The following is a 24,594-nucleotide window of genomic DNA, read 5'->3' on the forward strand; positions in this document are numbered from 1 at the left end:
ATGTACTTCTCTCACCCATGGATGAAGTCATTGTAGTTCTTGGCTATCCTTTTCACCCCCTCCTCGAGCTCCCAGCCTTTGACCTCACATACATGTCGATACATTTCCTCAAGTGATGCGTCCATGTCCTCGCCTGCAATGTGCAAATCACTCTCAATGAGCACGCTCTCATCAGGAAGGGCGCGCAACACCTCGTCAGTACGTGTGCTCGTAGCATCGGTGCTAAGATTCACAGCTGAAGACAATGAAACAAATATGCGCGCGGGTATGGCCGGGTGGAGGTACTGCTTAAGAACCTCTACACTACCGCTGAATGAGTGCAGACATATCCGCGGGGGATAAGGTTTATCCTCATCTTCATCCTCATCCGAGGAGAAATCTTCTGCTCCTTGAGCAACAAGTCGACGTTTCCGGCGTGTAATGACCTCTCGCTCATATCCTTTCCACGTCGCGGCGAGAGTTTCGTGCAGTACACCATGAGCCTGGACGCCGTGCACGCTGACGGCTCTGCGGGTCTCCGCTGCGAGACGGAGCTGGGCAGCGAGGATGGCACGCTGATGTTCCATTCTCACGCGGTGAGGACTAAGAAGTCGACCTTCTCGACCTCCTGGTGTCAAAGATTCATCACGACTGGCTTTGTCGGAAGGGTTCCATGGCTGTGGTAGACGGAAAGCCTTGTCGAGACCAATTTCACCAACGAGGGCTTTTGGGTGGGAATCCAAGAGGGTGCGGGTAGATTTGATAAAGGAAGACACGGGAGTCGGATCCGGGAGGGAAGCGATAAAGGCGGCATCGGGCTTGGGTTGTAAAACGGCGGCGTAGTGGGCCTCCTTATCGGGGCCGGGAGTGGAGTTTCCGGCGTCGTCGTAGAGGAGGTGGGAGAACCAGGGGTGCCACCCAAAGGCGGGAACGATATCCTTTCCGGGGGTGGTGCTGTCGGCAGCTGCATCTGCGACGAGCTGCTGGTCCTGAGCACGGGTGGCCATGATGGTGAGAGACGAGGCCCGCATGGCGGGGATATCAGAGAGGGATGACATGGTGTCTGTTGGATGACAGTGGGCGTCGCATATTGGAAGATGCCAAGGGAAGGGATCTTGAGCGGACATGATTGTGCTGTCTTTGATGGCGCGATAAGGTTTCGTGCAGATCGAGTGTGAATGAGTGTGTGATGCAGAAGGTTGATGTTGGTGTTGCGTGAGGCTCTCGTAGTGATGCGCAGCAAGGTATCCTCCACCTCCATAGTGGGGTGTGGAGTGTGTGGATCACGGTTCCAAGTGGGGGAAAAGAGAGACATGCATTTCCAACTGCCTGCTTGCAGATGCAATAGCAGGAAATGGTTAATTAGTTCCTTCCTAAAGCTTCCATCTACATGATGATAATGCTGTGGTACTCTAGCCATCCATTGCTCCTGCCGTGATACTGTAGTACTTGTTCGCAGAACCTCGGCTTCCTCCTCATGTGACGTGCGTGGTTGTGCCAATTACCACATCACGCCTAAGCTCCAACCTTGGGACTAAACTCTAGATATCTATCCAGGGTCTTTTTTTTTCATCTGCCGTTTATTATATCTATGCTTCGAGTTATATGCCATATCTTTCGACTATACCCTCGTCATGATGGCGCAACCATGCTTTGTATGATAACACCTCATACACATACGATATCCTTCCTATTCATCAATTTCTTCTCCGTCTTGGTATCAGACTGCATTGACCTTCCCCCGCACGGTTGTGGCGATATGCGCGCCCCAGGCCAAGAAGCGCGGCGCTTGTGCAAGTCCGCGTCTTTCACATGTGATCGCCTGCGATATGTACTCCGTACTCTTCAACTCTTTATCCCCTTCTAGACTCTGTTGCTACCGCACAGATGTTTTCCCCCGCTTCAAGCTAACACGCCTCATCGAGACCGGAAACGACCACCAGCCTCCGCGGCGCCTGTCTTTCTCTCGGCAGTCCTATCACGTCCCTGCGGCTTACATCCCTCTAGAAACGGGCATGTAGTTCTGAGTGTCTCCCCCTCGGTCCTCCTCCCATCCATCTTCCATATTCCCCCATCTTCAAGCTTCTGTTTGTTCTTTGTCCTCGCAAAATAAACTCGTCTGTAACCAATAACTCGCCCTTATCTTTTTGCTCGTGGCCATGTCCTGTTAGCCTCCCATGGCGCTCCTCAATCCCGTCTACGCCTTTGTCGTGCCATTTCTCTTCGTCGTTACTGTTCCTTTGGCTCTGTTTGCCGGCGTCACCACCACAATCGCCTTTTCCGTCCTCATCCTCCGTGTCCTCGCTGTCTACATCGACGTCGCTTTGTCTTTTGTTCCTCATTACTTGGGTGGCCGCAAGACTCGTCCATATCCTCACAACTATCGTCCTCATCACCAATTTCTCGACGCTCCTGCTCCAGGCTCGCTCTTTAATAATACGTCTCTTTCATCATCTGGATCCACGGCTCTCGAGTCTTGTCTTCGGCGTCGGCGTCATCGACGAAGTTCTAGCGCCTTGTCCACTGCCGGCACAGTCACGCCGGTCAGTGAAAAGGCATTCGGCCTGGTTCCAAGCGTTGGCCCAGACAGAGATTTCGAAGGTGTTGGAGGATGGCGTCTTGGGGGTGATGACGAGACATGGACAACCATCAACTCGCGGCTTGAACTGCCAGACAAGCAACACCACGGCCGGAATCATCATCGTTCGCCCTCTGGTCCTACAACTCCAGGCGAAGGCGGGTACCTCATGATGAAGGGCCGCGCACCGAGTCCAACAAAACGCACTTCGGCTTCTCCAAACAGCTCCCGCACGAGGACGCCTTCAGGCCCTCGCATCGGCTTTGGGAACAAGTCATTTGTCGACAGCTACTTTCCCGCCCTCAAGACCTCGCCCAAGGGTATCAAGAGACTCCCAGCACAGGGTCTTGTCGACGCCTAATCTCTCGAGACTGAGCTCTCGTATGTATTTTTAACGATTTGATGAGGATAGGTGGACGGACGGCAGGGTATTAAAAGTGTCGCGATATCAGCGAGGCTATCTATCTTTTAATGGCGTTTTGAGCGATATGATGCTCTCTTGGTTGGGTTCTTTGGAAATGTCACATATACTACAATGTAGTTAGCAGCGGGATACAAGACTGTAGAAGCAACCATGAATGTTTCTCATGGGTTGAATGAATACATTGTACGACTCGTCGTTATCCTGGTATATCTAACGCCCTCAACGCCAGTCCTTCCATCATGAAACATTACACATCTGTGACACTGCCTTTATAGAGTCTGCCAGAAGTAGTTTGCGTAAAAGAAGCGAGAAAACTTCTTGTCCATGTTGACCACGTGGACGTCACCCTTGCGGTCGTTCCGTATCACCGCCTTGGACCACTCCCCGTCTCTTTCGTCCCTCTCGAGGTCGATGCCCAGGCTACGATACACCTTGAGTCTCAGAAGCACCTCGTCATCAACGGGATCTCTTCGTCTGGCCGCGGCAGCCGCATCACCCTCAACACCCTGGAGCTCCAGCTCGTGCAGCCGCGCCTTTAGATCCGCAGCAGCGAGAGCAAGCCGCTCAGCCTCCGTTTCAGCATCAGCAGCAGCCTTGGCAGTTCTAAACTTCAGCGTATCGAGCCGCGCAATGTTTGACGCGTGGTCCGCCGACGAGTGCGAAGTTACGAGGTCATCGTGGCGGGACGTGTGGGTCGCGAGCTGGCGGGAGAGCTTCTTGAGCGCCGTCTCGGCCTCGCGGGCGCGGAGGTCACGGGCTTGCTGAAGAGTTGAGAGGGACTCTGTGATGCGCGAGACGGCGAGCTTGTCCGGGTTGATGTTGAAGTTGTTGATTGTGTGGTGGATGAGCTGGAGGGTGTTAGTTTGTGAAGGGGCGGACGGGAATCAGGGGCTTACGGTTGCTGGTTCTTCCGAGAGCAACATGATGGCGGTTTTGATGTGGTTTTTCGTCTTTGTGTGTTGTGTGCGATCTTATTCAAGTCAAGACTTATTCAAATGCCAGATTGAACAACGTGTTAATTGAAGTCGGAGTAAAACCAAGTCTGCGTAATCGGTGATCTATCCCTGGTGTTTTGCAGCCCTATCGGGACGTGCCTCGGTCGCCACGACGACAATCAGCTTATCAGCGCACGTGCCCCCACCGTTCCCCATAACCGATCTTTTACCGACGCCGCACATCGTCATTGTCCCGCCACAAGTTTCTACCCACGCCCCCCAGGCCCCAAGAAGAAAAGGCATCGGAAGCCCAAAGAGAGCTTACGGGTCCCGTTCATTGCCTCTTTGCTTCCATAGCACGTGCTCATAACTCTTTGGCTGTTGCCTCCTGGGACCTTTGTTTGCAACGTCTTCGTTCTGGGACAATTGATCTTCTCTCCCATCGCATCTTTGTCTCTTCCCCTCCACAGTCAAAATGGTTACCGAATTACCATGTGAGTTTGCGCTTTCTCTACACCCGAGATCATGAACCTCGCTAACACCTTGTAGATGCCCTCGACGCCGAGACGTTTGTCCTCCTCCCCAATCATGCATAACGATATCCTGACTTTCCCTACCACAGGCCGTTGAACCCCTCGGAACTCGGCGTCCTACGAGCCCAATATGAACGAGAAGGAGAAATGGTTGGTGTCCAAACCAAGTTCAACTACGCCTGGGTAACTACCCCTCCTCCCCTCCCTCGCTTGCCTACAACTAACATTTCCCCCTCCAGGGCCTCGTCAAGTCCAACGTCCGCACCGACCAGCAACTCGGCGTCCGTCTCCTTTCGGACATCTTCCGCATCTCTCCCGAGCGTCGCCGCGAGTGCCTCTACTACCTCGCCCTCGGCAACTACAAGCTCGGCAACTACGGCGAAGCCCGCCGCTACAACGACCTCCTCCTCGACAAGGAGCCCGCCAACCTCCAGGCCACCAACCTGCGCCAGCTCATCGACGACAAGGTTGCCCGCGAGGGTCTCATGGGTGTCGCCATCCTCAGTGGTGTTGGAGTCGCCGCTGGTGTCGTGGGGGCTTTCCTGCTGAGGAATGCCAGAAAGAGGTAGAGTTTTGTCAAAGGAGAGTTTGACGAAACATGACGGAGAAGAAGGAATGGGGGCATAATGCGCGTGGGCTTGCCATGACTACACTACACTATACTACTCACTCTTGACGATTTTTAACCATGGGGAGCGCGGCATGACGAGGAACGGGCGGAGTCTTGACCTTGCTGGTTAATGTACTACTACTATATGAAACAAGCGTCTCTTAACATCCATCACATACTCTATGCCTCTTCTACCAAGTCATGACCGCCAGTGAGTTGATACAAGTCTACTCTCAATGCCTTACATACAATGAAACATGCAATGGTACAAACACAAATCACAATTATCTAGCTCAGACTCTTGCAAGTAGTACATCTCAACACACAATCACAACACAGCAAATACACTCAGACCCTAAACAAACGGAAACACTGTTAAAGAAATCAAAGATCAAGCCAGCTAAGAAACAAGAAAGAGACGACGCATGACCATCTGAGGCGTGTCGCCTGCTGAGACATAATAAAAAAGCACCCAGTCTCAACAAACACACGGCTAAAATACAACAAGTTGCTGCTCAACCTTCCCCCGTGCTAACCATCCGTCTGCTCCTGTCTAGTTCAATCCATGGCCGATGCTCCATCTGGCCGCAACGGGGAAAGAGGGGTATCCGAAGGCACAGCAGGTGAAAAGGTAAAAGGACAAGTCGTCTTGGGCAGCATCTCCTCCATAGATAGGTATTAACCATCCCACACCTGACCGGCACGTATCGACGCTCAACGTCTCTCCCAGCGAGCAGCGCTCCTGACACGAACACCTTCGCCATAATCTGCTACCTTTTCTCCAAAAGTATTCTTGCAGCAGATCCGAGAGGTCAGCAGGTTCCCATGCGTGCCGTAGGGCATGGTCCAAAGAAGAATGCTCGCCAAGACAACCTGCCACGCCGAGACACCTGCTAGGCCGTATAGTCTGCACATCCCGCCTTGCATGACTATTCTTCATAAAAGACTTTTTGTTGTTCCGTCTCCGTACGACAATCATTTCGTTTGGCGTATGCGATTAGGGGACGTGGTTTTGTTGTTGATTAAAAAGGGTGAGAGAAAGAGGCGACAAAGAAACGAGAATCGAATACAACGAGGGGCGTCGAGCTGGTATTGTATGGGCATCATGGGTACTCAGACATGGATAACGAAGAAGGGAGAAAACAGTCCGCAGGTCGTTAGAGCGCAGGCAACTTAGCGCAGGGAGAAGCCCTTTCGCTTGCCCTCCTTCTCCAGTGGCCGTCCGCTCTCGATGCGCTGCTTCTTGTCTTCGAGCTCCATTCGTTGGCGGTCGAGTTGCTCCTTCATCTCCTTGTGTCGGGCATACAACTCTTCCTCTGACTGCTTGAGCTTGCTCTCCTTTTCGGCAACCTTTTGCTGGAACACCATCTTCATCTCCGCTTCCATCTTGGCGAGCTTCTGCTCGTGCAGGGCGCGCTCCTCTTCCTGCTTGACGGCGGGGTTGACCTCCTTGAACACGCTGGGGTCTTGCGACACGCCCATGGCGAGCAGCTTGTCGGTACGGTAGTTCTCGTACAGCTGGTTGTTGGTGTGCTCCTTGAGCTCCTCCATGTGGGTTCGGATGAGCATCTGTCGGAGCTTGACAAAGTCACAGTGCTCCTCGTTATCCACCTCGATGATACCCCAGGGGTAAGCACGGCCACGGATCTTGCGACCATCAGCGCTGGTGATCTCGTTGTTGGCACCAACAACGGCGAAGGGGACCTTGGACATGATCTCGTTGTTCTCCGCGATCGTCTCCTCGTCATCGAGCTCGTATCGGGGGCCCTCGAAGATCTGGATGCCGTGGTACTTGATGTCGGCCAGGATCTGTGCATGGTTAGCATTTGATGTCTAGAATAGCGACGGGTAACGTACTCTAGCCTTGAAGTTGGCAATCTCCTCATCAGTGAGGGTATCAGCCTTGGCAATGACGGGGATCAGGTTGACCTTGGTGTGAAGGCGTCGCATCACCTCAATGTCGAGAGGCTTCAGAGAGTGGCCAGTGGGCTGGATGAAGAAAACACAGGCGTGAATTCGGTTGTCGACAATGTTCATGCGGTTGACCTTGTTCTCGGCATCGAGGTATGAGTCAAATCGCTGCTCAATGTTGTCGACAATTGGGCGCCACGACTCATCGTTGTTCACAAAGTCACCGAATCCAGGGGTGTCGACAACAGTAAGGCGAAGACGGACACCAGCCTCCTCAATGTCGGCGCTGATGGACTGGATGGTGACGGTCTTGGGAATGATGTCAAGGCTAGGGCCCTTGCGCTCCTTGGGAGGGTAGAGCGAGGTGTTGAAGAGGGTGTTAACCAGAGTAGACTTGCCCAGGCCAGACTCGCCTAGTACTGTTAGCAGACTCCTAGAAAATGGTGGTCGTTTAACTTACCAACAACCATCACGTTAAAGTTGAAGCCCTTGCGGACACTCTTGCGGTGCCACTGGTTGGGCAGGTTGGCGAAACCAACATATCCAGTGAGCTTTCTTCGGACAATGTTCCGGTTGTCAGCGGCGGGAGGCGGCTGGGAGGGAACTGTGCATGGTTAGTGGAAAGCTAGATAGAAGTCGGGTTGTAACTTACCATTAGGGGGCGAGGCTGAAGGGGCCAGAGCCGGGGATTCGCTGCCGGGAGAAGCTATTAATCGTGTTAGTAAATGACGAGAAAAATTGAAGTATAAATATTATGGCAGATGCAGAGGCAAGAGGTGTCCTGACTCGATGGATCTGCTGCATTCCGTTGGCCACTTCCGAGGGTCAATCTGGCGATTTTCTTGGTACTGATTCTCGCGGGTCTGGGCTGATTCCAATCGGGCGACTGGGTAGGGTCGACGTATAGCTCGTCGAAGCTCATTGGATTCATCGGGCTCAATGTAGGCGGTTCCTCTGCTTCGACCTCGAGCATGCTGCGATACTGTTGGACGGTTGCACGGCTAGGATCAGGAGATGGGGATTGGTTCTCCTGTCCTACCGGGAGGCTGCTCGCTCGCTTGGAATCATTGGACGTTTTCGCACTCGACTCGACAGGAGGTGCAGAAGTCAAAGAAAATGTTCCCTTGTCGAAATGCACACTCCGGGTGCGAGCCTTGACGTGTTGGATCAGGTCGAAGGTCATGGCTGATCCAGGGGTTGCAGTGAAGAGCTGATTCTCGACAGGAATGCTTCGAAACCAAAAAGGGGCTAAGAACAAGACCCAAGAAAGCGTAGATGGCGGGAGAACGAATGTCGTCGCGTTATCGAGAGGCGATGGTGATGATGGGAGAAGCCGGTCCAGTTCCAGAGTAAGTTGTCCTCGTGGCCAGGAGGGGGCAGCTCCTTCTTCCTCTCCTCTGCCTCTGCTGGCTGCCATGTGGCGTGGTCTGCGCACGCGAAAAAGAAAGAGGCATCTTACCCATAGTGATGTATCAAGAACGATCGATGAAGGGACTCGTGGGAAAGTACGAGTTCTGGAGGTCGAGGTTAGCTACATCAGGGGAAAGGCCAGCTATACGAGCTCGGTCGGTTCGTAGGGAGACGACGGGAGAAAGGGCCTCGGTCGACACAGAAGCCACCTAGGCTACAGGCGCATCCGGTGAGTTGTCGAGGCAAGTCTGAGTCGATCGAGGGCGCGCTTTCTCGAGTCGTGGGTGATTCGGGGCGGGCAGGGAGAGTCGAGAGGTGGAACGAGGACAGTAACTCACCCGGAATTAATTGCCAGGAGACGCGTGTCAATGGGCGTCGCAACAAGGCAAGACGAAGATTAGAAGGAAGGCCTCAAAGTGTCGACACGAAACCTGCTCTCACGCGCGATGGGAGGCGATCGAGAGAAAGGACTTAGCAATGATGAGGAACGGAACGGGGGTAAAAGAGAGTCGAAGGAGAAGAAGGGAAATTTTGGGTGCGAGCGACAGGCGGAACAAGGAGACGAAATTCTGATGTGCTGTTCTCCCCCAGCAGAAGCGTCCTTGGGCAGAGCGTGCTGGCCTGGTCCTGCAACAAAAGGGGTTTGTGACGCTATCCCTCAAGGGGACTAGCGCCTCAGGGGGCGGGCTCCCAAATCCCAAGGCCCAGGGGCAAGCTCTGGAGAATTAGCGGGCAGGGCTGCTGGAAGGTCGCTGGGCGGCCACTGTGGCTCCGCGCTTCTGATTGGTTTCTGTGGGTACGGGTCCAATTAACGGCCTGGACAGGGGTTAAATGGCATTGTGCTGGAGCTCTCCCTCCCCCCAATCTCCCAGCCTCAAGCGTCAAGCAAATTACCCGTACTTGGTGAGACGTAGTAATAAGGCTCTGGGCTGCAGTCACTGAGTCTTGGTTCGTTTGGCTGTTGATCTTGTTTCCTGTTCGTGGAGTCCCTTTGATGGAGCTCACAGCCCAGCGTCACTAGGAGCTTCCCTAGGCTCCGAGCTTAAGCTTGGTTCCAAAAGGGGAACGGCAGTCCAGGTCGCGTCGCATGGGACGACGCGCCAAGGGATTCGGCATCTCGAGACGACAATCTTTAAGGAGGTTGCAGTTCTCCTATCTCTGCGCAGGATAATGCATACTCTTAATATGATGCGGTGGCACGAACAATCTCAGCCATCATGGTCTCAACTACTGCCATTCCTCACGCAACACGGCACAGCAAGGCAAGACATCAAGGAGCTCAGCCAAGCGCCAGTGAACGAGTGGACTCAAGCACAGCAAGACATGCCCGCTCCTAGAAATTGACTAGCAAAGGGTCGGTCTGTGTTGAGGGTATGCAACTCCTTTCTCACAGTTGTGAGGTAGTTGCCTTCAGAAGCTCCAGCTCCTAGCTCCAGAGCTCTATCGATACTGTACTGAGTCAGTATCGACAATGACATGCTCGTCTTCAAATGTGCCAAACTCTCCTGTCTTCTCTGACCGTCACATCGCCCAAACGCTGTCAAGTGGCGCGCCTCGGCCGCTCCCACGTCTGTGCTAGAGCCCGTCCATCCCTCGTTTATTCCCCGTCAAACATCAAACACAGCCAACTTCCCGTCCGTCAAGTGTTTCCTTTGCCATGGTGGGTCTTGGACCCCGGCCCAGGCCGGCTCCGCCAAGGTGCCACTCGACCGCCTCTCGATAGCATCCATCCACGTCACTCGACATGAGCCAACCCCGTCTCACTTACAGTAGTAATACGTGGTCGACGCATGTATCGCTGTGGCTATTCGTCCGCCTCGATTTAAATACTGTGCAAATCTTTGATCAAAGACTCAGTAAAAATTGCCAATTCTTTGCGAGTCTATCCGGAAACACGTTTCTCCAACCGAGACAGACGCCAGAAAGATGAACCTCTTCCAAGGGTTATCATAAAGGGTTAGAGGAGCTTAGGAAACAACGCGTAAGGGACTATTATGATATTACCTATTTTTATGGTAATTTTATATTTTATTTATGTTGATTTTCTACCATGTACGCCAGAACGCCAAACCGATTGCCTGGTGCCCTCGTTGCTCGTGGTAGTTATAGGGTAGCCAGATGATCATTAACGCACCCCACCTCATCCAAGTTATCAGCCGCCTTCTTCGGCTTTCTCTTCTTATTCTTCTTGTTCTTGTTCCCTTGTGAGAGAGTAGAGGGCGCTCCTGGTACCATCTTGTATTTCGGGGTATTAAGTTCAGGCCCACTAGTTGTGTCGTCCCTCGGAGTGGCGACGGTTCGGTCGACGGTCCTGTCCGGGAGGTTGAATGGTTGAGTTGTGGAGTTTGAAGAGGAATAAGGAACAGCTATTTTATACTTGACCAAAAAATAGAAAAAAGACAGACTCAATACATTGAAACCAAAGGCGATGGTCTCCTGGCTGGCCTGTCTCCCAAAGGTCCGTGAGAGTAGCTGGGCGGGCAAAAAGACCCAAGAAAGCACGGGCTGAGTGCCCGTGAGCCACTAACGTCGAGAGAGGCAGTGAGATTGACTGAAGCTGACGGCTCAAGTCGCCGACGACAGGTCCGGTTGCAGAGGATGAGCGGCCTTCCATGGCGAGTGAGCGTGGGACGGTAGGCTGCTCGCCCAATCGTGGTCACTTTGCTTTCCGCCTCCTTGAAGGACAATCCGAAGGATGGCCCCAACCGAGGCTGGTGAGGAAGGGAAAGCTGGGGATCTAAATAGATGCCAAGATAAAAAGAAGTACACACGGAATGTGAGAGCGAAAAAGAGTAGTGCAATTGAGTGACCAGATAAACTTGGGAGGGTTGAACCGTCAAGTGTTGAGGACTCACTGTTGGTGGCACGACCAGGCTACGTGGAGGAGGATAAGAGAGCTGCCTTGAATGGATACATTGTGCAACCGAGAAACCCCGACCGTCGGCATCAATACCGGCAGCTTTTCAATAATCTCATTGACTGAAAGCTAGACAGAGAGGAAACCTTTGTGATGTTCAAGTTATCTGATCTTGATCAATCTGATTCACGTGATGGCAAGCAAAAGATACGTACTGTATCTAAGAAAAGGGTTGAAAAGTGGGGCGAGATGCGTGGTGGCGCGCGGGCTGCCGTTAGGACCCACAAAGCTAATCCGAAATTGGTAAACACTCCATATGATGCAAATCTGAAATCTCGAAACGCATCCAACTTCAAGACGAAGTGTCCGAGTGGTTTAAGGAGTGAGACTTGAAATCTCTTGATATCTCATGGCTTCGGCCGCGCAGGTTCGAACCCTGTCTTCGTCGTTCAAATCGGAGCTCTGTAGAATTTTCTACGAATTTTCTTTTTGGAATACGTTTTTGCTCACCACCACATGAGTCTGGGCTCTCATTGTGAAATCTTGCCTATGGCCTGCTGTAACTCAACTGTAGGAACAAGTTTCGCCAAGTGGTGGAAGCGTTGTTCATATTCCCCGGCCTCCAGAAGGCGAAATGTGCTGCTAGGGTGCTGCTTCGACGTGAGCGGAAATGATGGCCAAATGCTTATCCTACAGCTCTGCCCTGGCAAGTACAGAGAGTTCAGTGATTGCCCGATGAAGCTCCAAGGTGGTGGACAATTATCTTAGTCGACGCTTGGTCAATGGTGGTTAACGCTACTCGCACCGCGCCGACCAATTTTAGTCGGTGGCTGGTAATATTAGGCGACTCGTGTGGTTTTTTTTTAGATGCAGAAATTCCATTTGAGTGATTTCCTATAATTGTAACTCATTCATTCTCATAAGTGTTCGCGTCCTGGTCCAGAGTGTCACTTGGTGCAGGGAGAGTGGCTCTACAACACACCGCCACCAAGATAGATCATACTGCCAGCAAAACCTACATCGGGAGCAGTCCATAGTCATTCCTTAGTACTGTATTTATTAGCCAAATTACTCGTTGTCGAACACAAAGAGGCCTCAACGGCAATGGCCTGTCAAGCCAGTGCTTTCACCATCCTTCTACGGCGGCAACACAGCCGCTCGCAAGCTTTCAGCTTTGGTCGGTTTGGAAGCCGGATTTGTATTTGTCCTTCTTTCCAACCCTTGTTTCATCATGTAATGCGAGCCCCTGCCCTGGGCACATGTTGGTGGATATCGAGGTCGTCCATCACCAAATTCGGAATAGACAACGTGGCCGAGTGGTTAAGGCGATGCCCTGCTATCCTGCATATCTAGGCATTGTGTTCGCACGCGTAGGTTCGAATCCTGCCGTTGTCGATGTTCTTTTTGCTCTTTTCAATCATGTTTTTGTTGGTGAACTCGGTCTCTTGACTGTGTGGTGTTTGTGGCTCATCCGGACATCACTTGACGTTTTGTCACTTCTGGGAGAAAGTCTTGGTCTTTTGAGGCTTACAGCGCCATCATACTCTCAACCAGCATCGCTTTCATCCAAGCTATAATTCTTCTGCATTTCTTGCTCAAGTTGTTGCTTGCGCTGGCGTCGGTGACCATTGTTTTCTCCCGTTTTATGCTGAGGAAGTAAGGTCCGGGCCGTGTGGGGCCGTGTGGGGCCGCAACGTTGACGCATCACCGACACAGCAGGGCAAAGAAATGATCATATTCTGGTCTAAGGATAATCAAAACGGTGTACTATATAAGGGACTTCTACAACATGCTAAATCTTGACCGCAATGCGACCACTGCGGCAAGTTCGGGCACACCGCCGATGCCTGTTGGCATACCTGTGGCTGGCGACCGGCCTGGTTCATGTTGTGGTAGAGACCGATCTTGATGTTGCCCTAAGCATCATCTTGGATGCCTGAATTATCGGGCTAGGCCTGGTGTCCAGAGTCAAGTATAAATGCTAGCATACCTAGATGTGTTACAATGGGAACATATCAGTGCGGGGTCAAGAAGAAGGAAGCCACAGAGGAGGCCGTTCAAGTGGCCGTGCAGGCTGCTGTCGCGGTATGACCTTCAACTGGCAGACGCCAGCATATGTTCTGCCGTCCAGTGAGTTGAGTCTTTAATACGCCTTACCTAAAAGACCTCGCATTCGTCGAACAAAAGGCCTAAAGTTGTATGAGACTTATGATATCATATCATAAAGTATGTATAAAAAGAAACATAAAATGATCGTAAGACGATCATAAGGTCAGTCTCAGACCGAACCAGAGAATGAAGCGAAGAGTTGCCATACGGCGTTTCTATATAGAGTAGACCCAACCACTCAACCCGTAAGCCACTAGACCTGCCCTGAAAGACTACACTTTTGATTACACATAAACGCTCGCGCTCCCGAGCTATAATACAGTGTCATGCCGAACCACTCATAAACATTACTTGTACACATGGCCCCCTAAACTAGACCAGCCTGCTGGCTCGCAAAGAATCGCTTCGACTCGGCACACCGCTCGCTCTTGCAGCCGGGGCATCGTAGGCCCATCTGGGCTGAGCAAGCCTGGTTCTCAGCCAGATGTGCCTTGGCAATGTCGGCCAGAGCCTGGATGAAGACGGGGCTTCCGTTCAGCGACTCTACTCGCTTGACGGTATCTCGGTGGCCACTCTCGCCAATCACCTCCTCATCCAGCTCGTAAAGAGTCTCGATGTGATCCGATGTGAAGGCAATGGGGATAAGGACAAGGTCCGTTTGGCCCTTGGCGATGTACTCCTCCACACTGTCTGCGGTCTGAGGTCCCAGCCAGGCGGATGGGCCAACCTGGGACTGCCAGCATAGTCGGTATGGGTTAGAGAACTTGAGGCGCTGCATGACAGCATATACGGTGGCCGCGACCTCACCGGGGTAAGGATCACCTGATGTATGTTAGGTCCGTTCATATTTCCGGGGGAGAGAGCACAAACCTCTGTTAACAACCGACATGGGAAGGCTGTGCGCAGAGAAGAGCAGGACAACATCCTTGCGACGGTCCTCAGGATACTCTGCCAGTTTCGCCTCAATGTTCTGCGCAAACGCCTCGACCAGACCACTGTGGACTGGCCAGCGATCGATGACACTCCATGTGATGCTGCCATCGCCAGACTCCTTGTTGGTCTTGCCCTCGAGCCTGTGCCTCCACTTCCAGAGCTCATTCAAGCTGCTGCCCGTTGTCGAGCAGGAGTACTGGGGATACTGGGTGAATGCGACGGCCCTGCCGCCACGGCCATTGCCAAATCCGTCCTTCAGCAGCTGAGTGTACATCTCCTCGGTCAGAGGATCCGCATATCGGAAAGCCACATATGGCTTATGGGGGGCGGTCTCGGGGGAGATCTTGTCCAAGATCTTGCACATCTCGGAGCTCTGGTACTCGGACCACTTTCGAATGGGGGATCCTCCACCGATGGCATCGTATTGCTTCTGGATCTTGGGGGTTCGTCGCTTAGAGATGAGAGGGCCGAGGTAGTTTTGTAACCGACCGAGGGGGATCAAGTCACCGTCAGCCTGTGCAAGTTAGCATCTCCGAGGGATTCCGGGACGTCGGTGATACATACAAAGAGGCGACTGAGAAAGTCACCGACTTCATCGAGAGTAGAAGGTCCTCCCATGTTGAGAAAGACCATGGCGGTCGGGCCCTTGGAGCCTGTGGCATCTTGTGTGACGGGTGGGACTGGGGTGGCCAGGTATCGCTTCTGGCTGGCGATCTGAGGGAGCGCAAGACGATGGGAGCTGGCCTGGGAGATGCCCTTGTAGAGCTGGCCCCCGGAGCGTCGCAGAGCCATTGTTGGTGAATAGACTGAAAGGTGAAGCACAAAAGGAGAGGAGAGAACGGCCGAACGTCAATTGGCAGTGGTGTGAGTGTTGGTAATGAGAAACAGCTGAGGGGTGTAAGAATTATTATGTATGGCAGCTAGGGCGGCGATGATGCACGCATTTCCACGGTCTCCGGGATCGCCAGCAGTGCATCTTATCGGAATTTTCACCGAGAGATGTTGGGCGCTAGCAGGAACCTCGGCCACTGCGGAATGTCCGCAGCAGCACATGTACCTCTTAACATGATATTCCGCACCAATCATGAAGTTGGTAATCACTCTCCAGACTTACTCACGTGACCTCGCGACAGGCAGCATCGCGCCCCCCTGTTACAGAGGTCGCGTTTGCCTAGAGCTATGGCCCGCAGGATGAGATCACTCAGCTCTTTAAGTTCCAGCTGACGCGCAATGAGAACCATCATTTTGGCATAACACACACATACACATCGACAATGGCAGACAAGCAAGATTGGCGTCGAGAAGATGAAGATGAGGGGGAGCAGGAGATTGATGAGAACGTGAGTATCAAAGCTCTTACTCTCCTACACCATGTTGATCCACTTTTAGAGTTACAAGGCGCAAAAGGATGCCATCTTGCTCGCGATAGATGTGAGCAAGTCAATGTTGGAGCCACCGCCGCACTCGGATTCAAAAAAGGCAGACCGGGATAGTCCCGTACAGGCAGCGTTGAAATGCGCCTATCATCTGATGGAGCAGCGCATCATCTCCAATCCCAAGGACATGATGGGCATTCTCCTATTCGGCACTGAAAAGTCCAAGTTCCAAGACTCGGGCGATGGTCGCAGTGGACTCGGCTATCCTCATTGTTACCTATTCACTGATCTTGACGTCCCCGCGGCAGAGGACGTCAAGGCCCTGAAGGCTCTAGTTGAAGAGGGGGAAGATGAGGATGAAGTCTTGACACCCTCTGAGGAGCCAGCCAGCATGGCCAACGTGCTCTTTTGCGCCAACCAAATTTTCACAACAAAGGCCGCAAACTTTGGAAGCCGTCGCTTGTTCATAGTGACCGACAACGACGATCCTCATGCGTCTGACAAGCAAGCAAGATCAGCCGCGGCTGTTCGTGCAAAGGATCTGTATGATCTCGGCATCATAATCGATCTCTTCCCCATCACTCGAGGGGACGAGACCTTTGACCTGAACAAGTTTTACGATGTAAGACTCGCCTCAAAACATGGCCAACTCAGCTAACAAAACAAGGATATCATCTACCGTGACCCAGTTGGGGAAGCCAACATGTCAGAGATTCGCACCTCCAAGTCTGGAGATGGACTTACCCTGCTCAACTCGCTCATCTCGAATGTGAATTCGAAACAAACAGCGAAACGAGCACTCTTCTCAAACTTGCCCTTTGAGATTGCCCCAGGACTGCGAATCTCGGTTAAGGGATACAATATTGTCCACCGCCAAACGCCCGCCCGCACCTGTTACATCTGGCTCGATGGCGAGAAACCCCAGATTGCCGCAGGCGAAACTACTAGAATCGCCGAGGATAGTGCCCGAACGGTCGAGAAGGGAGAGACAAAGAAGGCGTACAAGTTTGGCGGCGAATACGTCTATTTTACCCCTGATGAGCAGAAGTCCCTGAAGGATTTCGGATCACCAATCATTCGCATCATTGGCTTCAAGTCAAGGAGCCAGCTTCCCATCTGGGCGAGCGTCAAGAAGTCTACCTTTATCTTCCCCAGCGAAGAGGACTTTGTCGGCTCGACGCGAGTCTTTACTGCACTGTGGCAAAAGCTACTCAAGGACGACAAGATTGGTCTTGCATGGTGCATCACCCGAGCTAACGCGCAACCGATACTCGCGGCCATCATTCCATCTAGAGAACGGTCTGATGATGAGTCGGGAACACCATACTTGCCCGCAGGTCTTTGGATCTATCCCTTGCCCTTCTTGGACGATTTGCGAAGTATCAACCCCCCAGGGGAAGTGGTGCGAAGTTCTGATGAGCTCAAGACACAAATGCGCACCATTGTGCAACAGCTTCAACTCCCCAAGGCCATGTACAACCCGTCCAAGTACCCGAATCCTGCCCTTCAATGGCACTACAAGATTCTCCAGGCGCTTGCGCTGGAAGAAGAGGTGCCTGAGAAGGCTGAGGATACGACTGAGCCCAAGTTCAAGGCCATCAGCAAGCGAGCTGGTGGTTACCTTGAAGATTGGTCGGAAACACTGGAGGGTGAAGCCGGACGTGTTTCTAGTGCTAAGTCCACTAAGCGCGAGGCAGACGATGATGATGTGAAGCCAACCAAGAGGAGCAGAGGCTCATCGGAGAAGCCCTCTGGGTCTTCACTCTCGACTTCTCAGCTGAAGACAGCGATTGAGAGCGGTGGCATCACCAAGATGACGGTGGTGCAACTCAGAGACTTGCTGGGGGCCAAAGGCTTGAGCACAGCTGGTCGCAAGATGGACCTGATTGAGAGAGTTGAACAGTGGGTGGAAGAAAATTCTTAGGACACGGCCTTTATGGTTGTGTGTTGTATATTGGCTTATAGTTGAGTTTGGGCGTTTTCTGGCCTACGAGGCCATGCGGTAATCCGAGTGTATTTGTATTGTATAGACGACAAGATGAAAGTGCTTGTTCTCAATTCAGCGTCAGCGTGTGCATGTTGGAGCGACTATCAGCTGCAATTCACAGGCGAAGCGATTGATATCTTCAATAACAACCAACTGCCGTCAGTTCTCAACCTCATCAAACTGGGAATAGACGAGTCAAAATCACCTTTAAAACATCTTTCAATTAAAGTTGATATCCGTTGAGGGTGGTGATGGATGATATGCCCACGCCACCGTTGAGTGGTGGGCGCACACCCAAGCCTCAGGCTGAGGAGCCGCCGCCGGGTCACAGAACCCACACCCCTGTCATCTCCTCCCCCAACCCACCACTACTCGCGAACGCGAAGCGTCCAGGCCCGCCAGCGCCATCGCGGACTCCTCACAGGCTTTCATCGTCAGCGCCCGCCAGCAGCAGAAGCTCATCGCCTCAGCAGGAGCCAGGCTCGGCTCAGTACCTCGACAGGCTGCTCCGCCTGGTCCGATGCCGCCGTGCCCTACGCTCCAGCTCCAGCTCCGCCATGGCTGACTTCCTCGCGAGCTTCGGTCTCGGCGCGCAGACGCCCGCCGCGTCCAGTAACCCGCAGTGCGATTCGGTCCAGGATTTGCAGCTTCACCTCCGCGGCGCTCTCGATGCCAAGGTCACCCCGAACCGCGCCGAGCATCTGTCCATCACAATCGAGCTGAGGGCCACCGTCCGCTTCCAGCTTGCCGTCGAGCCCGAGAATGGCGCCCTCGATAATCTCAATAATATTGACCCGTTGATGGGAGGAATGCGCTCGGCGAGTGTTTCCGCTGATCAATCTGGGGGACAGCTCTCTCGGGTTGTTTTTGCTAATGACACCCTGATGAACCAACCGCAAGATGATCCGGCTCTGCAACGATCTGTCGCAAAACACATTATCGGTCTTGTCAGCGCAACAGATGGTAGCACTTGGAGTGTTCGAGAAGTATCGCGAGGGTCGCAAGGCTGGACTTTTACGTATCTGTGCAAGGACTCTTATCAGCAATGGAATCGACAAACTTCAAAGAACCCAACCAAGGCGATTGTGGGCGAGTTTAGTCAACGGGACCCAGACCCAGTTCTGCATGGTAAGTTCAGAATGTCCCATGAATGGTTCAATTTTTGATCCCATGTATCAGCTCGACCTGCATTTGACTGCCGCGGATGCGTCACCATTGCATTTAATCGCAACAGCCGTGCAATCACGGTCAAATACGACCACACACCTATGCACAAGACAGTTGCTCAGCTTGCCGAGTACTTCAAGCCTCCTCCTCGTCAACTAGGCCCCGGCGCTCAGAAACTGCAACAGCAAAAGACTAAGGAAAAGACACCCAAGAAGGCAAAGGGCGAGAAGAGGGAACGAAAGAAGCGGGAAACCAAGGCGCAAGATGAGAATGGAAACCCTCGGAAACGGAAAAAGAAGAATAATGGCGCAGCTCAACCTACTGCTCCTGATGGACCCATGATACCTCCAGACTATCCCGGAGCGCCACCAATTGATGGACAAGCAGGACCTTCCTATGCTGCTGGGGAGCAGACAGATGGAACTGCGCAGAACCAACAAGGATTCGGCGATTATCCTCAGGGTCTGATGGGAGACGCAGCGGCCGCGACTAATGGATCAACAACTCAGACTGGTAGCCAACCTTCAGTCACCTACCCAGTTAATGTCTCGGCAGCTGAAGCAGCACGTCGACGAGAGGCTGCCCTGACGATGCTCAGCAATGCGGGTGTTGAGCCGTCAACTCTGTCAGCTGAGCAGTTCAACATCTTTTCCAACCAGGCACCAGAACTCCAGCGAGAGTCCCTGGGCATGCTTGTCAAGTATGGTGCAGAACGGCTGCGAATTGTTCATCCCGGCAATAGGGAGGGTTCTGCGCAGACGAACGCATCTGCTTCTACCCCGAGCAGTCAGACAACCCCGTCTGGGCCCATGACAACTAAGGAACTTGTGCCCCAGTCTGGTGCTCAGAACAACGTGGGAACAGACAACGAAGCTCCTACTAGCACTGAGGCAGAGGCTGCGGCAGAAGTACCAGAGACAACGAAACGAGGCAAGAGGAAGAAGATGGCCAAATCTCGGACAGCTTGCTTCCCTTGCAAGGCTCGAAAGATTAAGGTAAGTATTCTAGTGATATTAATGACAGTGTCAACTAACAAATGCCAAAGTGTCCAAAGGAGAGGCCTACTTGTACCGAGTGTGAAAGCCACGGCACTGCATGTGAATATGCACCTCAAAAGTCAAGAAACAAGAAGAAGAAGCCTGAAAAATCGGAGCCCATAGTTGTCGAAGACGATGAAGAGGAAGAGGACGAAGAGGAAGAGGACGAAGAAGAAGAGGAGCAGCAACAGGAAGATGCCGAGGAAGACGCTCCTGAGGAGGACAGCACCCAGCGAGATGCATCACAGGACTACTCATACCCTCAGATGAACATTGGAAACATGGTCACAACCACGGATACAACATCTCAGGATCTCCAAAATTCCCAAAATGGCTACTATCAGCCCTCCTCGGGCTTGTCATTGCCTCAGCCAGACCCCTATTTGAATGCACAACAGCCCATGACTGCTGATCCAGGGCTCGTCATGCCACCCAGGCAAACTTATAGCACCGGTATGCCTGAAGTAACACACCCACCACCCCCAGCTCCGGCTCCGGCTGGCACAATTGCTCCCATCGAGTCACGACGATGGACAGCCATCGGACCTGGCAACAAGACGCGGCGAAGTCTCCCGTCTGAACCCGTTCACTCTAACGGGCAAAACGTGCCTGCTGCGAACCCTCAACCCTCTGACTGGGCTCAAAGCTCCAACAACAACATGCCAGCAACAAATGTTTCGTCTGTTTCACCACAGATGGCATATTCTCGGTCTGCCAACCAGAGATCGCGGCAGGTGAACCAGAACGTCTCAAGGGACCATTCACAAATGGGTGATGGAATGCAGCAAGCAACGGCCGTGTCTAATACGGTAATGCAACAAGCTCGTCAGTCACCGGTGGCTGCCGCCGCCATGATGGCCCAGGCACGCAAGTCCCCGTATCAACAGGCTGCTGTTCCTCGTGCTACCTCCCGGCAGAGCCAGCGAAACCAGTCGCGGACTCCTGTAGCTGATCAGACTAGAGGCTATCAGCCACCTGCTGATATGAGCCATCAACACAACACCAGATCATCTACTCGCCATGACACATCCCAAATGACGAATACTTCTGGCTATGGCGAGTATGGGCGGTATGGTAGCACCAACACTGCAACAAGCCACCAGTCGTCTCATCGGGGATACGATCAGACAAGCTCAACGATGCAGCACAACACTGACACAACCAGTCAGACTGCTGCCATGGCCATGTCGATGGCGTCTGGGACGCCCTCTACAATGAGCACCTCATACCCGACTACCACCTCATCTGCAAACCAGTGGTCTAGCTCTTCAGGACGAAATGATCGTTCCTATGGCAGCAACTCTTCATATCACAACCAATCCGCATATTCACAGCCCGCATCCTCCAAGCCTGTCTCGGCATCCAGACAGAACTTTAACATGCGCGGAAGCACACAACAAGACACACGCACAAGCAGCAGCAACTCTTATGGCCAGCAGCAGCAGCAGCAGCAGCAGCAACAGCAGAATTATCCATCTTACTCTGGGCCTACACAGCAGAGTCAGACAGGTAACCAGCCATCAAGCTGGTACTTTCAAGGTTCACACAACAGCTCCATGAACCCAGGGAACCAGTCGTCAGGCTACAGCTACGAATCGTGGTCAGGCGTGTAATGGATTTTGGAACTATAGGCATCATTTAGCAACAACGGTTTGATGATTAAGGGAAAATTGATTTGGTCCATGGGTCAAGGGCAGCGGTTACGGACACGGCCAATGTTTGACTTTATAATTATTCATGTTTAGAGATACCCATGGGAATGTCAAGGGTCAGATGCTGCGTATTATTACTGAGCCATCACGATGTGTATAGCAGTTGTATGCGTTGTTTAAAATCATGATCATTATCCTTTGCGTCGTCTATCCAATTAGTTCTATCCTATCCTCTGTCCTCCATGGTATTTCCACCACTATTCAATGCATTCTCTTCCTTGGTGTTTGTCTGGTTATAACCAGTTCTTCAAGTGTTGGTAGCCCCTATTCGACATGCTCATAGACTGCAAACTTGCTCAGGGCTCGCAGTCTAGCGCCGTAAAAGTAGAGCAGCCAGATACCAATGATACCAATGACACTGAGTCCACCGAGAAGACTGGTACCCTTGGCAACACCCAGGTTATCAAACAACGGCTGAGCAAAGAGTACGCTGCCACAAGCCAGTGCGCTACGGAAGAAGTCGTTGGCGGCAAACAGACTGGCAGCGTACATGGGATAACTCAGGGGGATGTAGACAAAGATACACTGCATGACGATGAAGACTGTAGCACCGTATATAGTGATGCCAATTGTCGGGGCGATCCAGTGGATCGACTTGCGGGCTGTCCAAGCGAAGAGGAATAGACCGATCGTTGGGCCGATGGACGCTAGCAGAGCGGGAGCGAGACGGGCTTCTTGGACGGGCCAGCCGCGCTTGGCGATGCGAGGGTCCATGTAGTAGTAGAGGTAGGCGACGTAGATGGCTACTCCGATGATGCACGATACGAGAACACAGAGGAAGACGAGACCGATCTCGCCGAGGTTCATGCCGTAGTAGACGGGGTAGACACGGGGGAAGACCTCGAAGACTAGTACAGTTAGAACTGAGGACTTGTAGGGGATGAGAGTAGCACTTACATGAATAGTAGATACCGTAGATAATGGCGGTATACACCTGCACGAAAAGCACAGCAGGATCCTTGATAGTAATCTCCATAGGCTTGATGAGAGCATCGAGAGCAATAGAAGAAACCTTCATATTGCGCTGGTCAATCTCGCTCTGCGACATGAAGCGGTCGTTTCCCGTAAGCTTGCGAAGACGCTTGGCCCGACGGAGGAGGATGTTGGCACCGCTCGTCTCGGGGAGGAGAAGGAACATCAGGATGAAGATGGGGGCGGAGGCCCAGATGCTTTCGTATAGGGACCAGCGCCAGGACTTGGCGGGGACAGCGAAGCCGCTGAGCAGGGGACCGAGGGCAGCTTGAAGATGTTAGTTTTGATCTGCTGGGGAGGAGGAGATAGGGGATACTTACGTCCACAGTAGGCGGCAGAGACCCAAGCCATCATGGCGTAGGGGAGAGCCATGAGACTGTAGATATCACCGAGGGATGCACCGCCAGATGCAAGACAAGGCGAGCCGAAGAAGCCCTGAAGGAATCGCAGAACCATAAGGCCGGGGTAATTGCCAACAAAAGCTGTTGGGATGGAAATGATGACGAAAAGGAACATGGTGACAATGTAAACAGGGTTACGGCCGATGCGAGGAATCTCACTCAGGGGCGAGAACAGCAAAGGACCAATACCATATCCCAGAACATACAGCGCCAGACCGAGCGTAGCCTTGAGTTGACTCACACCAAAAGCCTTCATGACACCCTCAGTCGACGAGGTATAGATGGCCGAGGAAGTGTAAACCACAAAGGTGTATAGACAGATGATGAGCGAGATGCCCAACCTCTTGTTGTTGGACCAGTTATGCGGGTTATCAGCATCATCGCTATAATACCAATCGACGAGGATAGCACCATCCTTTGTCTTTTTAGGAACAATAGGAATAGACTGAACCTTTTCAATCTCGTGCTCCTCATCGACGCGCATTCTATCAGCAGTATAAGCCTGCGTATCCTGCGCCGAGCGAGTCCGCTGCAGCCTCAGGGGAGGTCTGTCAGCCTTTTCAGGATCCTCATCGTGCTCTGGCTTCTTTGGCTTTGGCTTTGTGTCGTCGTCTGCTGCGACGGTTGATGAGGCCGAGGATGCGGCGACTGTTAGGTTTTCGATAGGGGCGTCTTCGACGATTGCGTCGGGGTTGTTCACGAGTGTGATCCATGGGTCGGGGAGCTTGAAGTCTTCCTTTTCTTCTGGATACTTGAGATACTTGTTTCGTGTGACGAAGCGGATGACTTGCCCCAGGGGAGCGTCTCGGATTATGTCTGCCATTGTGTTTGATTGTAGTTTGCTGATAACACTCGTGTCTTGTGTGATATCAGAGCTGAGATGGAGGTTGAAGCTTGTCGAGTCTACTCATTAACTACAGCGGCATCATGACATCTTATACACGTCCGCCCCAACAACCACACCGGTCTTCGCACATAATACTTCCCCGCGATCTCTCATGCTTGCTGGGTAATCAACCTCGACGCCACGGAGATAGAAGCTCGGAGTTGCAGATGAGAGCGAATACACACTACCGCATGCCACTCCAGCGGCTTGTAAATCGCACTCGGACTAACTCGTATGCGCCCATTACCAATCTTTACTTGTGGCTGGCTCGGTGCTCGGTGTTGTAAGAAGTTGAGCTTCTTAGCTAAAGCACACACAAGCTAGCCCAAGAGCCCGCGTGGTGGCATCCAAGTGGATGCACGCCACAGAGTCCAAGATTGCAAATCTACCCTCTTTGTTTCAGTCGGTCTAGCCCTAGGTCCAGCTTAGGGCTGACGCTGACGCGAGAAAAAGCGTGCACCGTAGGTTTTAGAGTTATCGCCGCGTTGCTATCTCCCCCAGAAGCCGAGATTTCCACAATGATGATTACATTTTGAGAGTGTAGACCCTTGTAGTAGAACGGTCTAGATGTACATTCCTTGTTGTATCATAGAGATCGACAGCATGCATGAGGATCTATGAGCACTAGCAATAATCTCGGCTCACGACTTGGCAACGAGATGTTGGATCTTGAAGTGGTTGTTGGATGATGATAAGAAACTTCATCCAGAAGGAATAAGGTGCTTCTCACGTCCTTGGAAGATGCGTGGTTCTCACATCAGATTCTTGCCTCGACTG

General features: G+C 52.5%; 8 protein-coding genes across 8 annotated transcripts; 3 read left to right on the plus strand and 5 right to left on the minus strand.

Annotated features, from left to right (window-relative positions):
* Positions 1 to 11: 11 nt before the first annotated feature.
* Positions 12 to 1,106, minus strand: NECHADRAFT_96733 (uncharacterized protein; the record flags this gene model as incomplete). The annotated part of the gene is made up of 1 exon (XM_003040014.1): positions 12 to 1,106. One exon carries the CDS (start codon positions 1,104 to 1,106, stop codon positions 12 to 14), a length of 1,095 nt encoding a protein of 364 aa, XP_003040060.1.
* Positions 1,107 to 2,044: 938 nt separating this feature from the next.
* On the plus strand, positions 2,045 to 2,918 carry NECHADRAFT_72258 (uncharacterized protein; the record flags this gene model as incomplete). Its single annotated transcript, XM_003039814.1, has 1 exon — positions 2,045 to 2,918. Exon 1 carries the CDS (start codon positions 2,157 to 2,159, stop codon positions 2,916 to 2,918), a length of 762 nt encoding a protein of 253 aa, XP_003039860.1. The 5' UTR covers positions 2,045 to 2,156.
* A 246-nt stretch (positions 2,919 to 3,164) lies between these two features.
* Positions 3,165 to 3,997, minus strand: NECHADRAFT_72259 (uncharacterized protein). Its single transcript, XM_003040015.1, has 2 exons — positions 3,878 to 3,997; positions 3,165 to 3,829 (listed from the first exon to the last, which is right to left on the minus strand). Exons 1-2 carry the CDS (start codon positions 3,902 to 3,904, stop codon positions 3,251 to 3,253), a joined length of 606 nt encoding a protein of 201 aa, XP_003040061.1. The 5' UTR covers positions 3,905 to 3,997; the 3' UTR covers positions 3,165 to 3,250.
* A 248-nt stretch (positions 3,998 to 4,245) lies between these two features.
* NECHADRAFT_101831 (uncharacterized protein) lies at positions 4,246 to 5,241 on the plus strand. The gene is made up of 4 exons (XM_003039815.1): positions 4,246 to 4,410; positions 4,466 to 4,484; positions 4,539 to 4,632; positions 4,689 to 5,241. The coding sequence occupies exons 1-4, from the start codon at positions 4,392 to 4,394 to the stop codon at positions 5,016 to 5,018; spliced, it is 462 nt and encodes a 153-aa protein (XP_003039861.1). The 5' UTR covers positions 4,246 to 4,391; the 3' UTR covers positions 5,019 to 5,241.
* Positions 5,242 to 5,269: 28 nt separating this feature from the next.
* On the minus strand, positions 5,270 to 8,913 carry NECHADRAFT_72266 (uncharacterized protein). Its single transcript, XM_003040016.1, has 6 exons — positions 8,719 to 8,913; positions 8,430 to 8,484; positions 7,623 to 7,676; positions 7,431 to 7,574; positions 6,917 to 7,383; positions 5,270 to 6,868 (listed from the first exon to the last, which is right to left on the minus strand). Exons 2-6 carry the CDS (start codon positions 8,431 to 8,433, stop codon positions 6,233 to 6,235), a joined length of 1,305 nt encoding a protein of 434 aa, XP_003040062.1. The 5' UTR covers positions 8,434 to 8,484; positions 8,719 to 8,913; the 3' UTR covers positions 5,270 to 6,232.
* Positions 8,914 to 13,533: 4,620 nt separating this feature from the next.
* On the minus strand, positions 13,534 to 15,128 carry NECHADRAFT_63998 (uncharacterized protein). The gene is made up of 3 exons (XM_003040017.1): positions 14,844 to 15,128; positions 14,217 to 14,793; positions 13,534 to 14,168 (listed from the first exon to the last, which is right to left on the minus strand). The coding sequence occupies exons 1-3, from the start codon at positions 15,069 to 15,071 to the stop codon at positions 13,714 to 13,716; spliced, it is 1,260 nt and encodes a 419-aa protein (XP_003040063.1). The 5' UTR covers positions 15,072 to 15,128; the 3' UTR covers positions 13,534 to 13,713.
* A 425-nt stretch (positions 15,129 to 15,553) lies between these two features.
* NECHADRAFT_85723 (uncharacterized protein) lies at positions 15,554 to 21,459 on the plus strand (the record flags this gene model as incomplete). The annotated part of the gene is made up of 6 exons (XM_003039816.1): positions 15,554 to 15,619; positions 15,669 to 16,277; positions 16,323 to 17,557; positions 17,887 to 18,770; positions 18,822 to 19,804; positions 19,855 to 21,459. 6 exons carry the CDS (start codon positions 15,554 to 15,556, stop codon positions 21,457 to 21,459), a joined length of 5,382 nt encoding a protein of 1,793 aa, XP_003039862.1.
* A 363-nt stretch (positions 21,460 to 21,822) lies between these two features.
* On the minus strand, positions 21,823 to 23,754 carry NECHADRAFT_49951 (uncharacterized protein; the record flags this gene model as incomplete). Its single annotated transcript, XM_003040018.1, has 4 exons — positions 21,823 to 22,406; positions 22,456 to 22,797; positions 22,851 to 23,442; positions 23,581 to 23,754. The coding sequence occupies 4 exons, from the start codon at positions 23,752 to 23,754 to the stop codon at positions 21,823 to 21,825; spliced, it is 1,692 nt and encodes a 563-aa protein (XP_003040064.1).
* Positions 23,755 to 24,594: the final 840 nt, after the last annotated feature.

Source organism: Fusarium vanettenii (genome assembly GCF_000151355.1).
Source record: "Fusarium vanettenii 77-13-4 chromosome 10 genomic scaffold NECHAsca_82_chr10_2_0, whole genome shotgun sequence".
Classification (NCBI taxonomy): Eukaryota; Fungi; Ascomycota; class Sordariomycetes; order Hypocreales; family Nectriaceae; genus Fusarium; species Fusarium vanettenii.